The sequence below is a fragment of the Nipponia nippon genome, unplaced genomic scaffold (assembly GCF_047370975.1).
Source record: "Nipponia nippon isolate SJK-2023a ecotype South Korea unplaced genomic scaffold, ASM4737097v1 scaffold_11, whole genome shotgun sequence".
NCBI lineage: Eukaryota > Metazoa > Chordata > Aves > Pelecaniformes > Threskiornithidae > Nipponia > Nipponia nippon.
This window is the reverse complement of record NW_028262302.1, coordinates 1,732,745-1,752,527: the sequence shown is the minus strand read 5'-3', so window position 1 is coordinate 1,752,527 and position 19,783 is coordinate 1,732,745. Positions and strand designations below refer to the sequence as shown.

General features: G+C 37.0%; 1 protein-coding gene across 2 annotated transcripts in view; it reads right to left on the bottom strand.

Moving 5' to 3' along the window:
* The window catches only part of NUBPL (NUBP iron-sulfur cluster assembly factor, mitochondrial), an 88,943-nt gene that overhangs the window by 53,305 nt on the left and 15,855 nt on the right, over positions 1–19,783 (bottom strand). For both annotated transcript variants that reach the window (XM_087747140.1, XM_087747141.1), the window contains exons 4-6: positions 15,899–15,989; positions 2,044–2,083; positions 1,863–1,953 (exon numbers count right to left, since the gene is read on the bottom strand). In XM_087747140.1, the coding sequence (XP_087603266.1) occupies positions 1,863–1,953; positions 2,044–2,083; positions 15,899–15,989 (222 nt within the window). The remainder of the gene's footprint in view (positions 1–1,862; positions 1,954–2,043; positions 2,084–15,898; positions 15,990–19,783) is intronic.

Here is a 19,783-nt window from a genome sequence, read left to right as displayed (position 1 = left end):
GGCTTATATATAGCTATAGAGGTAAAGCAGCTATTTCTTAAGAACATGGTTTTAGAAAGTTAAATACAAGCAGAAGTATTTTACTCTTGCAAGCAACTTTATCCTGTCAAACAAAAGGCAATAGCTAAGATCAACCAGATAAAGAGAAAACAAGGAAATATTTCAAAGTCCCAAGAGATCACAAAACTATTTCTAATATAAAACGGAATGATAGTATCTTTAAAAACATCACCGCATGCTGTGGTCCTCTCTTGTTTAGGTGTCCAAGGCTGTAACACTATTGGTTCTACAGTTAACCCCTTCTTGTGACTGACTAGTAACTATTTCAGAAGGAAGATGACTGTTTTTAAAACCAAAATAGCATGTGTTAGTCTGGAAAATTTATTAGTTATTTTCTAAGAACCACCTGTACATCAGATAGAACCTGCTGGTTCTCCCTGTGATCTGTGAGCTTCTTTCTTCTAAGGAGGAGATGCAAACAACTTTTTCCAGCACAGGTTTAGGACTACCCTGGTCATCATGCAGAAGCAAAATGCTTGTGGGGAGAAGAAATTTAGCTGTAAACCCTTCCTCTTTCAGAATTCAGGTTCCACTGTCAGGGAAATCACTGATGCCCTGAGCATTAATGGACTGTCTCGTTCCTACAGCATGATCAGCCAGCATGTAACTGCTTCGTTGGTTGCTAGGGAGCAACGAGCTCATTACATGGCATCATCCGCACCCTCCACAAGGATGCTGGCACATGCTTCCCATCTGGGGATACTACTGATTGAAGTAACAGCACTGGAGTGCCTGCCAGTCTTCAGTCTCCCAGGATTCAGCACGCCAATACAGCAGGTACTAACTTTAGCTCTACCTTTGAGGTTTTAAGCTCTGGTCTTTGTGAGCCTGGCCAATGCAATGCAACACACAAAGAGGTCAGAACAGCCTTCCACAGCTATTGGCTTGGATACCCCTTATTTTTAAAGGCCAAATCTAGACAAAGATGTTCTTCCTGAAATTTTGGCAGACACGTGGCTTTTCTGACTAGGGCAATGATTGCTACTATTCTAGAGGCTCTGTTAGAGGAGAATTCATTAAAAATGAAAAAAGGCTGGAAAAAAAAATCTTCTTTAAGGGAACACAAGATTTGGAGGCATTTACAGAAGACATACAGAAACCTAGGGATCTCCAAGCTGTATACATTAAATCCCTGGAATGAATGTCAGCTGTGAACAATCTGGGTCACTTTAAAGTCTAAATATACAACCTTAATGCATTTTTTCAGCTGTTTGTCTCATTAGAACTTCACAGATCTATTCACAATAAGGGGGGGGGGGGGATATCTGCCAAGAAATAAAAAAGCCACCCCGCTTCCATATGCCAGGAAATTTATTAACTAACAATCTATCTGCATTACACAGAGATGGTATCTAATGATTTTATGTACCTGTCACATGTCAAACGCCATCCAAGAATTCTTAGTGCTGGTGAATTAACAAGCACATAAGGGAATACAGCTGTAGATATGCGTAGATACCTATACATTCAAATCCTTAGGCAACTTCAAAATGCCTTTTTTTTTTTTTAACAACTGCATAAAGAAACATAAAAAGGAATGAGAAGGAAGGCAAATTGGGGTGATTCACTCACCAAATGCATGGAAAAACAGCTCTATTTAAAGGGAATAGGTAAAGACAAAAAGTGTCAACTTTCCCTCTTACTTGAAGTTAAGATTAAATTCTTAAGAATTTAAGACCACCAAGATACAAAAACGCTCACCACTAATATATGAAATAATGTCATGGACACTCATGTATCAGTTAAATGCATTTTAAAGTAACTGATTAGTTTGAAACACAAATATTTACCTAAGACCTTACCTGTCTCAACAATTTCTCAACAGCTGACATTACCATGAGCCCTCTCCACACAACCGGGGCAGTCTCTTCTACCAAGAAACCCATAGACATGCTGAAACAACAAAGCAAAAACTTAAGCTTTCCAGCACAATACCAAGTAACTCTGTAAAGAAGCTTGATTTAAATTAAAACATATGCTCACCATGCGATTCCATAGTTCTTAAGGGGCCTCATTAGATTTTCTAAAACAGAAGCAAACAAGGGTTTTTCTTGGGGGGGAAGTAGGTTTTGGTGTTTTGGGTTTTTTTTGAAGAAATAAGCTTACACAATTTTTTTTCCCTTTTACGAGCAGTTTTCCCTCTCTGTTAAAAGTATATATCTATTTCCCCCCCCCCCATCCCTTCAATATATGTATACATTTATGTATTCTACCCAAGAACCTGGCCCCACTTTTTCTTAGGTTGTTATGTTTTACGGATATCATTCATCTTTTGCCAGAATAACAATGCATCTGCCCATAATATAATGTCACTTTGTGCTGCTGAAACTGACTTCATCTATTTGTATGAAATCCCCATGCTGCGAGGCATAAATCCCCTATTAGGCAGCCTCGAACTTCTGCAGTACTTCACTAATGCTGAGTCATTATATCAGAACAAAATCGAAGTTTTACAACATGACGGAATTTTAAATGATTTTGTTTTTAAACTATGCTATTCACTAATCTCGTGAATCAGAGGATCGTTCCCATTAACACACCAGTGTTTTGGGGAATTCTTCTCATTGTATTAAGTCTGCTTTGGAATCCCAGAGAAGAGGTACCAAATAAAGCCACCCCTAAACTACATGCTGTCAACAGCTCTAGGTAAGAAGTCCTGGGTTTCTTCAGACTGGCAGAAGTCTGCAGGACTTCTAAAATTTCTGTAGGAACAAAAGATGCTTATTTGAACATTGCAGAAGTAATGTCCTTGTCATGCTCCATATTCCTACACTTTCCAGTGTCAACAAAAAAAAAAAAGGGGGGTGGGGTGGGGTTGGGAATATTGTAATTGTTCTGCTGGCAAAGGGGCAAGCAACCAGGAAGCAAACAAAAAAAAGAGTGCATTCAAAACAAAACCTCACAAAAGCCAAAACCTCCTCTTTATAGTCTCTGCCATCCAAATCCACACCTTATCTCAAAATGGTGCACACACACACACAAAAGAACAAAAGGAATTTTATTTGGTCTAGCTGGTTTGTTTTAAGAGCGTGCACAGGCAGGAACCAGCAGAAAATAGAAAGAATACTTCAAGCAATAAAAAAATATATTATAATACATATTTTGACAGAAACCTTTGATGCACCCAAAGTAAAATAGATATAGATAGTAAAATAAAAATAATGTGAATATAATGCAGTGCATTCAAAGCTGAACTCCAAATTCAGACAAATAACACCCAAGAGCGCGCAAATTAAACAGCTAAACTCTACAGATGAAAGCTTTCAAGCAATAGAGTAAGTGGGCATTCTAGACATGTAATTTTGTAGAAATATGGCTGAAAATAAATTGGATGTTTTGGTTTACAAATCAAAACCAACAAAATCAGAAGCTAAACAAATCACTTGCTCATGAATGCTCCATTCAGGAATGATTATGGAACTGCTATTGGAAAAGAGTGGGCTTGGACTGATGGACTGCACCAGTGTAACACAACACTTCTCTACTTGTGCAGCACTTTTCAGTGTTTAGTCGGCTTATTTTGGTGGCATTATACCGTCTAGCCACATTTCTAGGAATCACAGTCTTACTTCTCCCCCCTGCACCAAGATAGTTTTGTTATGAAGAGGTTGATGACATTTGAACTTCAGCCTAGAGCCATCTCTAGGCACTGCTTTGGTGTCCTTGTAAACAACGTATGTACCGCCACATGTTATAATACTGTTAGAAGTCTTGAGAAAAATGACTACATATTTACCTATGAGAGGGTTTTAAAAAAAGAAACAAGAAAAAAAAAGTATCTGCAACAGCACACATCACTGCAGATTCAAGGTCTGCTTCATTTTTACCATGAAATAGGAACAATTTTAAGAAAAAGCAAAAGAAAACAAAGGGGGGGGGGGGCAATCCTTGACTGCTCAGCACATAAGGACCAGGAACTGGAGGGTAAGAAGAATGGAAAAGATGCATTTATTCTGAGAAAGATCACCAAAATACTATGCCACTTCTCAGTTCAATCCAAGTGCTCTACAGTATATCAGTCAAATATCCAGAGGCTACCTTCTCAACACCCGCTACCTGCATGGACGGTTTCATCTGTATAGAGCCCAGGTAGACATACTAATCTCACAGAACAGACACACCTTCAGAGACCTCCCTCTCCTTCACCTCAGTAGGTAAAATAGGAGAGTTGCTGTGAGTACACAAGCACTGACCTACAGAGTAGCCAAAAGTGCCTCTCTGTTAGTAAAACATGTTCACTGTGTATTTCTCGATGGTAGAGTTTCATTTTATGAAAACTGGATTGTACTTTCTTCGGTTAACAACGAGGACTATAAACTGCTCCGAGCAGCAAGATTTAATCAAATTTATACAATGCACAAGAACAATTCACAACCGGCTGTATATTCTGGCTATAATGTTCTGCATAGTCTCAAAGTAATACAAACTACTGCAGAGCACCCCACTGTTCCTTACTGCTAAAAAGCATTCTTAAGACTATCTCAAATCTAAAGTGCTCCAGTGGGCTCTGGTAATCACCCTTATCTCATCAAAAGCAATGGGCATTCCTCCTCCTTCGCCCTGGGTCTCATGAAGATTTTCTAAAACATAACATGTAAAGAAGATTTAGCTTAATGAGATCTCAGTAACATCTCTAATTTCCTTTGCTTTCAGAGTAAACACTTCCTCCTCTGTTATCAGATGCCTACCATACAGCTCCAAAAATCCAACACATGAAAAAACAGATTTCTTAAAAATCACAACACACAGCAATACTATGCTACCTATGCTCAGAGATCAATAAAATATCCCTGTTTACAGCTTTTCAGAAAGCTTGATGGCCCTAAATGAAAGGGTGCTGCGTTTTCTCTGAACATACAAAATCAGATCAATAAGATCAACAGAGCACCAATGAAATGTCAATAAAACGTCTTTTCTGGTAGGATACAAGTAGGGCACTGGAAAAGGCAGACACATGCAAATTCATAACAGTATTTACAGCAGACTGCTGATTAAAAGAGTTCTAGGACTGGTCTGAAGGCTGGTTTGTTACTCACGTGGGGAAGAATGATGTTGAAGAAATTGGGATGGATCTTCTGCATTTTGTAATTATTTTTTTTTTTTAAACTTCCCTCTGCCCTGAAAAATCAAGCCTTGCAGACTATTCTGACAAGGTAACCGAGCAGCCCCATTCTTTTTCTCTGGGAAGCCTGACATAGCCGTTCAATGGTGGCCATGGGTTAGTGCAGCACAGAAAGTATGTACAGAGCTATATATATGGTTTTGGCTGGGACAGAGTTAAATTTCTTCATAGTAGCTTGCATGGTTCTATGTTTTGGATTTGTGATGAAAACAGTGTTGATAATACAGAGATATTTTAGTTATCACTGAGCAGTGTTTGCACAGAGCCAAGGCCTTTTCTGCTTCTCACCCCACCAGTGAGGAGGCTGGGGGTGCACAAGAAGCTGGGAGGGAACACAGCCGGGACAGCTGACCCCAGCTGACCAAAGGGCTATTCCACACCATATGACATCATGCTCAGCATATAAAGCTGGGGGAAGAAGAAGGAAGTGGGGGGACGTTCAGAGTGATGGCGTTTGTCTTACCAAGTAACCATTATGTGTGATAGAGCCCTGCTTTCCTGGAGATGGCTGAACAGATGCCTGCCGATGGGAAGCAGGGAATTAATTCCTTGTTTTGCTTTGCTTGTGTGCACAGCTTTTGCTTTGCCTATTAAACTGTCTTCATCTCAACCCACGAGTTTTTGCACTTTTACCCTTCCGATTCTCTCCCCATTCCTCTGTGGGGGAGTGAGCAAGCAGCTGCATGGTGCTCAGTTGCCGGCCGGGGTTAAGCCACAAGGAGACACTTCAATTCTTGGCTTAGTTTTCAGAAAAGATCTGCCGACTGATACATTAGAGCAAGCAAAGGCTTACATTCAGTGATATCTCATCAGGTAAGTAAAGATCATTACTCCAGAAGACTGTGATGTTCTATTACACCTCCTTAGGAGGCATCATGCTGTTTAAGAAAAGCAAAGGTAGCATATAATTATTAAATATGAGTATAGCGGATCATGCAACACCCTAGCATATCTATTTTGAGCTCACTGACTGAGCGAGCACTAACGCAGAGGAGTTGCTCAGAGTTTTCAAGTGTCTGAAATAAGGGGTAGGTTGGGTTTTTTTACCATTTCAAAGGCAAAAAAAAAAATGCAAACATGAGATGAGAACACCAGAAGCTTCGATCTTCCTCCCTGTTAAAGATTGCCTATTGTACTCGGCTATTTTTGGAACTTGCCACTATAGTGGAAGAGCAGAGACTTCCTAGAATGATAACTGATTATTTTACTTAATGTTTGTCTTCAAAAATTCTTAATAATGGAAGGAATCTGTCTGTCCTAACTGGATTTTGATCATCGAGCAGGAAAGTGGCACTTTTAAGTTTTTCTAAGATGGGACATCAATAGCTATATCTATGAAAAAGTAGAACAATTGTACTATTTTCCAGTTAAAAACATCCTACTGACCTTTGCATGCCGAGTTCCAAATGTTTCCAAAGACACTACCAATGCAGAAGTGTTTGCCAGCACAGACACCACTGCAAGCTCCAGGCTATGCTCTGAATGCATCTGTTTCCTGATTCGTAATTTTTATACAAGCCCCGTTTCCGTAACACCCATGCACCCAAAATGAACATTTTTACCTAACAACACGCTTCTGAGCTGAGGAATTATTATTTCATGTTACAGATGAAGGAATCAAGACCTGGACTGTGAAACTTACTCTAGGTCATTCAAGAATCCTGTGGATTCGGAGACCTATGTGTGCTCCCCCAAGGCCCGATGCTTTAACAGCCATGGCTCCACTTACAGCATCTCCAATGTCGGAAAGCATGTAATGCAGAACTGCTAAACTGTTCAGGTTGCCTAGATGTTTATGTGCATTGCTGAAGTTATGTATTTTCCCTTGAAACTCCCAAATATATCTGAAAGAATTAAAATTTAAAAAAGCAAACTGAGCCACAAACAGCGTACAACAGAAAAAGCTGCAGAAAGTTACACTACGTGTTGTCTATAATACCTAGGTCTCCGAATAACATTTTAGCATCTCACATTTAAGCATTAAAGCAGCAGCTTTAGAAGTGTATTTCTGCATAGTTCATAAGCTTAAGTATTCCTTCATCTTTTATAGTATGTTATTTAAATAAAACCCATTTAAATAAAACCTTCTGCATACATGTATCAAAATTTGAGCAAGTTGATACTTCTATATAAAAGCTAAAGGTTCTGCTGCTGTTTGCACAGATCATCATTAACTGAGGTTTTCATGACAAATTGCTATTTTCCAGCTCCTCACATCTCAGCGACATCTCACTGCCTGAAACACAGATGTATCGCACAACAAAATACACAGCCACCATGCTACTCAGAGTAAGAATAATCTGTGGATTCCAGTACATTAAACAAGATTATCTGAGACAAACTCAATTAATGTACCACACATACAGACAAGCTGAAACAGATTTTCAACATGGTCACTTGTAAAATCTCAAAAATTTTTGCATCATCTGGTTTTTAATTGTGTACAATTTCATGCTGCAGTGACTACAAAATACTCTATCACAATCTTAAAGTTAGGACTCCAACTCACACAGCACCTTCTGTTAATCAGAGTAAACAGTAATTCTCATATGGCTGTTGCTACGTAGAAGGAACTTATTTGCTGTTTATTTTGAAAGTCACCTCCCAAGATCAACGTTCTGTAATGGGAGGATCCAGGTTCCAGTCAAGGACACAAAGGCTTCAGACTATACAGGGTTTCCAACAGCAGGACAGGGAAAGAAGGAAGGCGGGAGGGGGAAAGAAGGAAGGCGGGGGGGGGAAAGAAGGAAGGGTAACAAAAAGATTGGGCTTTACTCGTGTAAATATAGATGTCTCCTGCCACTCTGGATGCCTTAGGGATCTGAGATTTGTACAGGGCTAGCAGATTTGACAGAGGGCATAGGGGAGAGCCATACCTTCTGAGGGGGCAGCTAGATGCCAGACACCATACTGCAGCGTGTGTAAAGCAGTACTAGTCTCCTAAGCAAAGGCAAGTGAATTCCACCCACAGTGTGGTAAAGGGAAAAGAAATGTGGCGAAGGGGAGGGGGACAAATAGCAACAGGTCCCAAGAGCATCCCACAATAAAACAGAGGCACCGACCTATGTCAGAGGGGAAAGGATGCTGTCACCAAAAGAAGGTTAGTCAGAGTCACAAATTTTAAATCATTATTTGAACTGTAATCAGTTTTAACTGCTTATGCCAGAAGCCCAGAATATTCCATGGCAGGTGACAGACTAATTGAGATTTCAAGCTTGATTTCACACTGTGTTATACGTTTATTTGCAGGATTGCCCTAGAAATACTGCAATTTGTATTTTAAGCTTGAAGAGTTCCTCACAAGGAAGGCTGTGATTTCCCATTACACCCCACACTCACAGTGTTACCTAACCACGAAGACACCACAAATACTTAAACCAAAGCAAACTAGCAGCGAGAATCAAAGAGCATTATTCAATCCTCACAGTTCAACTTTCAGAAACAAATGCATAAAGAAATGCAGCTTTTGCCAAAAGATTTGCTTCTCATATTTAGCCGGTCTACCACTCCCATTACCTGAGTAGGTTTTCCACTTTTTTTCCTGCTGATAGACTACAGAGGAAACAAAGCTCTGTAAAAGCTTTTTCATTAACAGAACAGTTTTGCAGATGTGTCTTCATCGGTCCTACCTAAAAGCAAAAGAACTAATTGCTTGCTGGAAGACTATACTTCAAAAGCAAGTCTGGCACAAGTAAACAGCACAGTGATTTAGTCATATCTTTTACATTTTAAGGCATTGCTGACCCGTTAGGTTTAGAAGAGTAAGACAGGACTAGCTTTAAGTATCTTGCCATTGCCTTCCATCACAAATGTCTTTCTCACAATCGCTAAAATAACCCACATTTTCAAAAGCCCTCAGATCCCCATGGAGACAAAAAAGTTTATTTATAGTGGATCAAAAGCTTTATTAGACTAATTTGGGTGAGTTCTTCTGGTTCATTACACCCACGAGGAATGAAATAGCCTAATACGGCGTTCAGTTCAAGGCTTCCATCCTGACACAAAACCTCTGGGAAGGCTCACGTTATCGGAAGCGCTGACTTGCTTCTGTGAGAGGGGGACTGCCCAGGTCAGTCACGTAACAGCGTGACAGACAACAGGAAAGCAGGACAGGGAGAAGCAGGAACCCAAGGGGCAGACATTCCCTATGCATTAGCTTCAATTCAAGATCTAACTTCAAAAAAAGTTCCAGTTAACTAGGGACTTTCATTGCTTTCAAAGCAAAACTATGGAACTCAATACATTTGAGTCAATTCAGCCTTCTTAGGTTCAATATTGTAATCAAGACCCAAAAGAAGAAATGCAGGTGAAAAGACATAGAACAAAAAACTTCAAAGGATTATGTGTAATTTGAAGGGGCGGGGGGAAGCACCTGGACATTGATGACATTGATGAAAACTACAGTAAACTTGTTGATTCTTCACTTTTAAAAAAAATGTGTTTCTGTGTATATTAAATATTCCCTTTTGCATTTCACATGATTCCCCTCATAAATCCTTCTGTGATTTTATTCTAATTTCACCACTTGTAAAGCGAAGTCATATGTACTTTACAAGATTACGACCATCAACTAAAGCAACGGAAAGAGATGCTAGCTTTTAAACTCTTACTGTCACTTCTACCCTCTGGTCACTACAGGGACATTTCTTCTATTTTTGATGCATTCCGCTTGATTTCTTTATTCTGAAAAGCCACTCCATTGTACTGTAGAGAAGGGGAAGGAAAGAGGAAAAATACAGCAAGAAACCCACAGAGAAAAAAACCATGAAAGTGAAATTGCAAGGTAAAAATATTGAGAAAATTCAGAATTAGCTACAGTTCTTTAATTTTACTTCTAGCAGAGAAGGGGGATGGAAATATTTATTCATCTGAAATAAGCAAAAAGGTAAATGTGTTCAGTGTACAAACAAAAAAATTAATGATTTCTTTTGTTTACGTATGTACAATGAAATGTGTTTCTATCATGTTACTATAATAAAACCGTTTCACAATTTAATTCCAATTTGTATAAAAGTTAAACCAGACAAACCATTTGTATCTCTAAGAGTAAACTTTATAATGTAATGAATATTTGCTAGCCATAATCCATATCAAAACATTTATAATTACTGCACTGCAGGATTAACAACATGAAGAGTAAGACACTTCTGCTTTCAAGTACTTGAAATGTATTTTTTCAGGTTACAGTGTTTCAGTAATTTATATTGCAGTAGCATTCAGTAAAATTTGATTTGCCATCTATCCAAAAAAGACTGCTCTCGGTAAGAGGCTTTAAATTACTACACCACATTTCTTATCTTATACTTTTTTGCCTTATTCTTTTTGTAATTGTAAGTATGAACTTACATATAATGAAAAATAAAATTTTAATAAATTAACTGTCTAGAGGGTTTTTATTTTTTAAACAGCCAACTAACAACTGCATGCCTATAAATAATTCCTTGTAGAGTTGCGTATCCTCCACCTTCTTTCCCTTCTAAGTAAAGGTCATCAATTTTTTTCCACAAGTGAACTCATCAATAGCTGAATTAATCCAGTTTGAGGTTAATTGTTACAGGCTTCAGGACAACAGTCAAGGTCTAGAATAAAATATCTAACACTTGAGTATTCTTCTCATTTTAAACTACCTCATCACATATGAAAGAGCCTCCCAAATATAAACTACAACTAATTACAACATTCTGAATTATTATTTTGTCACATGTAAGACACACAGAACCACTCTACTTCAGCCATCCAGATAAACTGGGATAAGACATCACCAAAAGTAAAACACAGGGTTTCAGTTCAGACTTCTTTCGAAACAGAATCATTAAAGCATGCCGTTAGACTACACACAATCTAAAAATCACTTGTTCACAAATCAAGAGGTAGTGGCAGTAGCAAATATGACTTTTTTGAAAGAATCAAATTTAGTTTTTATTTAAATTAATTATGATGCAGTTCGACTGGTAGAGCATGACAAAGACAACTTTGTTTAAGAGTACAAACTGTATCTTTAAAATTAAACCCTTATGTAAGATCAAGAAACTTCTTCTTGGTTACCTCAATAACTACCCTACCCATGTAACATTTTCTCTGTTTAACTAGCCCACTCCAAATTTTCTATTTATAACCCTCAAATGGATGCACCACAATCCCTTGATACAGCCATTTCCAGCAGACATCTTTAAACAGTCACAACAGATTCTATTTTAAATTATCACTTTCTGTTAGGAGATTCTGCTATCACAGTCTAAAGAGTAGCAGACACATAAATGTGTCCAAGCGAAAAAATGCAAGTGTCAATTTCTGACTTTAGAATTTTATCAGTAATTTCATTTCTATAGCTCCCGCAATATTATTAGACTCAATGGGGCCAGACACAGCTACTGCTAGCTTTCTCTCAGAAATTACTTTTTATTGCAAATTTTGAAAACAGATGCCCACTACTGATATTTTGAATATACTATTTTATTAAGAAATAAAAAAAGAGACTGAGGATATCATAAAATGGCAACAAAGCTTGGAAATATTAAGAGAGCACTCAACTATCATAAAGAAAAAAAAGCCCACCAAAGCCTTCATAATCATTTAAATTAAGTGAAGAAAGGTTATATTTATCTGGCAAAATGGCAATATCTTTTGGTAATATAATAGCTTTTACTCTCTGCCAACTAGTTTAAATGGCAGATTTAAAAAAAAAAAAGGAAAACAATGAAATTATGCAGTTCACTAAGCCAGAAAACGGCTTTTGAGTCAATTATTTGGGGAAAGACTAGAAGTAATGCTTTTGTTACTTGTGTTATAAGCGTTGCCTTGTGTATATATTGTAGACGATGTTAATATTTATTCCATAGTCAGATAATCCTCCATTAGCTAATTAAATTCAGTTATGAACTTATTAACCAATATTTCCCTGACCATTTAGTTAAAGTATTTTGAATGACACCCTATTAAATGTTAGCAGAAATCCAGTGTACTACAGTTTGCGAAGTTAAACTAGTGGAGTATCTTCCATTTATACAGACTCTCTCCTCGTTAAGAACTCCTAATTCATTTTGAAAACTTAAATTACAGCATAACTATAATACTTTCTATTCAGAAGTAATAATTGCTGCATGGATTTATTCTGTATGGTACCAGGCATCCCTAATCCCTTTTCAACTGCTACATATGAGAAAAGAAGTCAAAGACTGCAAAGTGCTCAAAACTTCCCAGGATTACTCTACAGATTCATTTTCAAATCCAGGTCTCATACTGAAGATAGCAATAGACTTTAAACATAATTTGTGATTGCTATGCTATTAAGAAAAATGTTTTTGACTTACTTATTGTTACGTATACACTGTTAATGCACATCTTTAACACAGAACTGCCTGGTTTTGCTCAATTACTGTACAAAACAATATTTGTTTAGAGTTTATATTTTATTCTTAAAAATGTAGTAAGAAATTGGAAAATAACACTAAACCTCATTATACCAAAATACAAGGGTCATACATATTTTTATATCTATACGTGTCTATATACACCTATATATACACACACCATATATATACATCTAAGACGGATCACTTCCTTGCAAGCTTATCCTATCTGTCACTCATTAAAGGAATCCTTGAAGTTCACAATTAAAGCTTCCTACACCCTCCAAATTCCTATTTTCACAACAAAATCGTCCTAGCATCAGCTACTTTGCCAGCACTTTCATTGTTGTTACTCTACAGCTTCATCAACTCAAGAGTTAAAAGTGCACAGAGAAGTGAACAGAATTCCTGAAATACAAATTCTGTCCTGTTATCCTTCATACTGAATTACTACATGAGTTTCTCAGTAGACTTGTGTAATGTGCAAGCTTTTGAAATACGCAGATTCATTTTCCATCAGTTAAAAAATAAGGTATGTTCTTAAATCTTGATGATAATATTTGCTTATACCTTCCACACAGAATTAGAAAGAATACATTTTAGCAATCAAAACGTTAGAGCTTACAAGTCAACAGTAGCAATTTCAATTCAGGGAAATCCTCCCATTTCTTTCTATTACATTGAACTCTATTTTTAACAGCACTTGAAACATGTTGAGACAAAACCCTATAGTGAATTCTCAGCTGTATACCCAAAATATCTACAGTCACTGAAATTTATATACAAACAAAATTGAGCTGCCCTAATATCTGACTGAATATACTCTTAAGTTCTTGCATTCCTAGCAAGTTAATTTGTATAACCACATGAAATAGACTGGACAACTTGCTTCCTATTTATGGCTCATGACATGGATTTAAATTTGGTATGGATTGATGAAATACATAGCAAAATGTATAAGCAGTTCAAAGTTATCTAATCAATTTTTCAGACAGTGAGGAGAAAAAAAAAAATAGAGAATCAAATTTTTACCTTATCTGCTTTGGAGAGGAAAAAGTCAACATCACATAAAAAGGAAAAGAGGAGAGAGATGAACACCACCACAACATAGTCCCTTTTGTGTTCACATTGCGTAGTGCACTTCAAATGCAAAATTCATAGCAAAAAAAATCTGTTATGGTAAAACACAGCGTGTATGATATATACCCTCAACAGGGTCCAAAGTACAAGAGAATGCAAGAATACTTTAATTTGTATCAGGAGGTCATACTCTACGGATGATACATGAGAGGGTTCAGTTATTTATTTATTACACAACAGATTTAGTCTTTGACATCAAAAAATAAAACAGAAATCCAACAAATAAAACCAAGTACTCTCCTTCTCTCTTAGAAATTAATCTAAACAAAGTCTGTATTTGTAAGCCAGGTACGTAAATGCAGAAAGTACTCAATTTGACAGTTGCCTGTATAAGCACATGCAGCGCATCCATATATGGAAATACAACACTTTTCTTTATCCAGAGTACAGGGTATAAGCATAAGGAGACAGAATTTTAATTATATAAGAAATCCTAAGTTTGCCACTTATTAATTTTTCAGAGGCTAACGCTGCAAGCTCAATAACCACCCTTTAAAGATACTGGCACTATTTCATTCTGCATGCTTTATACCAAGTGAGAATGTACAGAGTGAACAACCACCACAACACCCACACAAACAAATTACGATCAGTTACAAATGGACTTTCTACAACAATAGCAGAGTAGATGTAGAGGAATGGAGCACCTCTCCTATGAGGAAAGGCTGAGAGAGTTGGGGCTGTTCAGCCTGGAGAAGAGAAGGCTGCGGGGAGATCTTATTGTGGCCTTTCAGAACTTAAAGGGGGGTTATAAGAATGATGGTGACAGACATTTTAGCAGGGCCTGTCGCGATAGGACAAGGGGTAATGGTTTTAAACTAAAAGATGGTAGATTTAGGCCTAGATATAAGGAAGAAATTTTTTACAGTGAGGGTGGTGAAACACTAGAACAGGTTGCCCAGAGTGGTGGTAGATTTCCCATCCCTGGAAATATTCAAGGCCAGGTTGGATGGGGCTCTGAGCAACCTCATCTAGTTGAAGGTGTCCCTGCTCGTTGCAGGGGGGTTGGACTAGATGACCTTTAAAGGTCCCTTCCAACCCAAACTATTCTATGATTCTATGATAAATAAACAAAGATCATGGCATGAAAGGAAGTGGAAGGAATATTTAACTTCCCTTTTACCTAGCAATTACTGCCCACAAATATTAATGGGTATTTACAGTTGATTATTTCACTGAAGCTCTTTTATGTCCTATTTGAACTGGTACATGTCCTTGATCCCTCCCTGTCAACAAGTATTGCCAGTTTGTACTTTCTTCAGTAGTATCCTAGTACTTTCTCATGTGTAGGCCAGGTGTTACAGTGTGGGACTGTTTTTGTCTCTGGTTACATGTTTTTAATTTTTAGAATTACATGCACTTTATCACAGGATAGCAAAGACAAAGCATTAAACAAATCCTATCGCCTCAGTGTCCCTACCACTCCCAAAAAAGCACAATCCCCTACACTCAAGCATCAGGCAAACAGGGTATCAGGATAAAGCCATTCTTCAGTTTCACCCTTGGCTGGCCTGAGTGGAAGTTAAATTTCTGAAAGGTAAACAGACTCGATGCAACCTTTCTACTTTAGGTCTTCCTTATTTCTCTCCAGAGTCTCCTACCTGAATTTACTTTTCCCCAGACCAGAATCCTTCCTAGCAAAAGGAAAATTAGGAGTTTTGTCTACTGTCTTTACCTTGTGGTAGTGAAGTCACCACCACTGCATTCCTAAACACACAACTTCAAATAAAAATGAATCAAGTGGCCTGGCGTGTTTGGCTGAAGAGAGAGAGATGAAACACAATCATTCCAATGACACTGTATACAAGCTACTGTAATGATCCTTTTCTTATTTCCTAGATTAGTCTTTTTTTTTTTCCTATACTAGTGTTTTTTGTTTTTTTAATTTGGAGGTCTTCTATAGTGGGATCCTGTATAGCAAGTTTAAAACTACTGACAGTAACCTTCCTTTCCTAGCTACCCTTTCCAGTGTCTCTAGTAATAATCCATGAAACTCCCAAAGCCTGTGGACCAACATAAAAAAACAAAAAAGAAAGACGACCCTGAGTATGTTCCTAGTTGTACAAGCTAGCTTTGAAAGCAACCTCATTACTAAAAATAAAAAAACTACACTAACTCTTCATCTTCTGGTTTGCATCTCTTCTGTGCCACACCAAGGAAGCACCTATGAGTGGTCCCTACTCATCCCTATACAAAGAAGACAGCAAGAAAAATCACTTCCACTTACTTGGTGTTAATTCTGGGTTTCCTTTTAAGTTCATCATCTTTGGAATTGAAGGTCCATATATGTCTGCATCAAGTAAACCAACTTCTTTTGTCTGTGTAAGGAACAAAAAAAAAAAAGTATTTGTCAAAATGTCTGTCTTCCTTTATGAATTATTAGTTGAGCAAAATTTCAAAACTGCCCATAGAAATAAAAATATGATCTTGATTTTAGACAGAAGTTATCACTGTTTCCTTTCTCTCTAAATTGCAATTGAAGCATGAAATATAAGTCTCTACAAGTTGAGCCAAATGTCTTCACAAAATCTAGATTCTCAATACACAGAATCCTCACTTGCTCATTTTCTTACTTACAACGTAGACCACAGACTTTATATTAACAAACATTATAAACAATGTTCTCTACTCCATGTACATTTATGCAGAAATAATATTTTAACTTTTTTAAAAGGTATCAAATCTTATTGTAAAAAAAAAGCAGCAATGTTTGCAAATATATTAGAATTAATGCAATTTGAATTATACTAGTAACAAGGAATGTGAAAAACATAAAAAAGTGGCCAGAGTAAACTTTTGCAGACACGTTAACAATACTGAAATGCAAGTCTCTGACACCAATTAAGCAGGCAAAACATTTTAATCAAATGCATTTACACAAAAGAATGCTAAAAAATGGGTTTATCCAACCACATATGGTACATTAGGCAATAAATTTTAAATAAAAATTACTTCAGCTATGTAGTCTAGACTTACAAGATTCATTTCTATATGCTTTTTTATAGATATACATACACATTTTGTGGAAATTAAACTATTTTTCCTACAGATGGCAAGACATACTACCAATTACCAAGTTCTGCAAATTAAGTAGTAAAGAGCAAGCCCTTTAAAGTGCTGAACGTCAAGTTTGTCTAATATAAAAAGCTAACTGTATTCAACATTTTGCAAAATCGCAAGCAAGTATGTTTAAGGGCTCGTTTGAAAGGTTAAGGCAGCAATGGGAGCTTTTCCAACAATGCCAAATAAGAATTTCACTATTAGCATTTCAAAATGTGCGCTTCATTTTTTGGATGAAGCATTCGTAATTTGGTATCGTATATTAAGGCATTTTGCTATCACAGTTTTGATGGGAAAGATGATGGAAAGACAAAGGCTCAGTGATAACTATCAAGTTTCTGGTTAGAAGAAGAGTATAACTAGGCTTTTAACACAAGTATACAGCATCTCTACCCTTGAACAGAATTTGTACACATGAAGTATATTCTGTGGCATCACAATCAGTTTATTTGTCTGGTTTTTTTTAAATAGAAATGCACGTGGATTAAAAACCTATCAGGCCACTACTTCTACATAAATCTGAAATTCAATTAAGGTAAAGAAACTAAATCATAGAAGCCTACACACCTGAGAAGCAAGACTGACCCTTTTTACTATAACATATATAATAATTTGGGTTTGGGGTGTTGTTTTTATGCAGGGGTTGCTTTCTTTTTTTCTTCTCTTTTTTTAGGCTGTTGATAGTGAACCCTGAAGACACCCTTAACAGCTGAGCAATTTAAAGTGTCAAATTTACCTAATATAAGCCAAATGCATCTTAAATTTTACAACTGAGAAGTAAAAAATGCATTACCATACATGATCTACTATGTAATTTGAAAAACAACGTTTTACTACAAAAATCAACCAAATTAGGGCTCAGTTATTCAATATACTTTTTTATTAAACAGAGCAAAGCATTAATTACCATTAATTACCGAAGCATTAATTACCATTAATTACATGGATTATTTCATCTAGATATTTTAATATTGGTTTCTTTATAACATCTTGTGAAAGCTATTACAAAAAAGTTCAGGAGTTATCCTGACAAATTATTCTACTTCTTGCCTACTGTATGAAAGCTGCAATTTCAAAAAGATTGAAAAGACACGTTTTTATGTTAGATTTCAAAGACATCAACAACATTATTAGAGCTTCTTTGCTCTTGTACAAAATGCATATTTTAACGGATTAGAAAGATTCATGACTCAGTCCCTTTATCTGTGTCAGCAGCTAATCGAACCCATCAAAACATCATCTAAGGGCTGTGCCACCTAATTACTTCTCAAATGAAAGTAAATATTTGCAGAAAAACCTACATAGCATTTTAAACCCAACTGACATCCTTTCCCTCAACTTTTTGAGGGTTCTCCCCCCAACAAGGATCGTGACTATCCACTGACTAACTACAATGATCTTACAACTCACTACAGTTTTGTTTTCAGCCTAAAGGGACTGAAGATTCAGGATTATCTAAATTAATTAGATTTGACTTCATGAAATCCTGGGCATAGTCACATCTCCACCACCACAGGCCACTTATTCCTAGGAGTCAGCAGGAGTGTATCTACGAGTGTACCAAATTTTCTGAAACGAAGAACAAATACATGCACACTGGAGAAAAATATCCCTCAATTATCTAGGAGGACTTTGCAAATTCAGTTACTACTCCAAATTACACAGCTGATCTTTGTTTCAAGCTAATACAATAAACCTGGCAGTTTCTCAAAAAAGTTTACACACTTCCTCAAAAGTAAGAAAAATGCCTGTTTCCGAGATGCACTGCTTTTGTTCGAGGATATGGTTCAATAAAACAGTTGTCTTCAAACAGAAAAATAATTAACAGATTCTCCAGTTTCTACAACTCTTGTTAATGACAGCACAAGTGTTCCTGTAGGCATGGTGCTTTCTACAGGATTATAAGAGAAAGGTCTTTCGGAAAATCTTTAAATCACTGGCAGAACCTCACTAAAGACAGCCTAAGGCAGGTTTTTTTTCTTCACCAAGCAATTCAATGTTAGGTAAAAAGAATTCACGCTAGAAGTGTGCCTAGAAGTAGCAGCTTATACAGAAAGCATTGGCCCAATAAGCTAAGGTTTTGAGTTTTGTTTCTCCTAACTAACCCTGCATTTGCAGGACGTAAGCATCCCTAGAATACTAATAATAACCCTTTACTCAAGGTTTAATGATCATGGAAAAGCATTATGGCATCTACCAAGGAATCTTTTAAGACAGGCACAGCACAGAGATCATCTCTTCCAGAATTTACAATGTTTTAAATCCCCAAGAGACAAAATAATTTGTATACATCTGGATGCTACGACATGAAACTGTTAATTAGAATTACCAACACCAGATACTTCTCACACTGAGTGAAGTTTAATCCAGATGCATGAGTTAAAATAACAAAAAAAAAATTAATTTTAATAAATTGTGTTTTCACCCATATAACCCACACCTCATATAAATCAGCACATCTTTCAAAGTACTGCTGTAATAAAACAAATCCTAAAAAACATGCCTAACATCAGACAAGGCAAAAAAGAACATCTGGGCAGAAGGAACATATTACAGAGGATCACAAGCAGGGCCAAGAAGACAACCTAAAAAACACAGGAAAATAAAAAAACTCTATGATTCCTCTAATGTCCTCTGACATTATTTTCATATGTATATACATTTCATACCGATGCTGAATTATTTTTTTTTTTCTTAAGTAGCATTAGGGTTATGCAGACAGAAATGCAGCAGTCAAAGCACACCCAAGCATGTCGAAGTCCCCCTGCTTCCAAGTGTTTTTCAGAGCACAGCACATACTGAAGCACTGCTTCAGCCACCCTCGGCACTCTCCAGGAAAAGGATTCAGGTAATACAACTCCACCATCTTCTTATGGCTGCATTTTCGCCTTATGAAAATATTTCTATCCTGTGCTATTAACAAATAGCATTCTGTCTCTCCAGCTGACATAGCAACAACCAAGTTCAAAACAGCTGTTCTCAAGTTAACATTTGTCCTTTTCCTTCCACCTGCCCAGATGTGAAAGTTTGAATCAATCTTCAAGTTTACTAC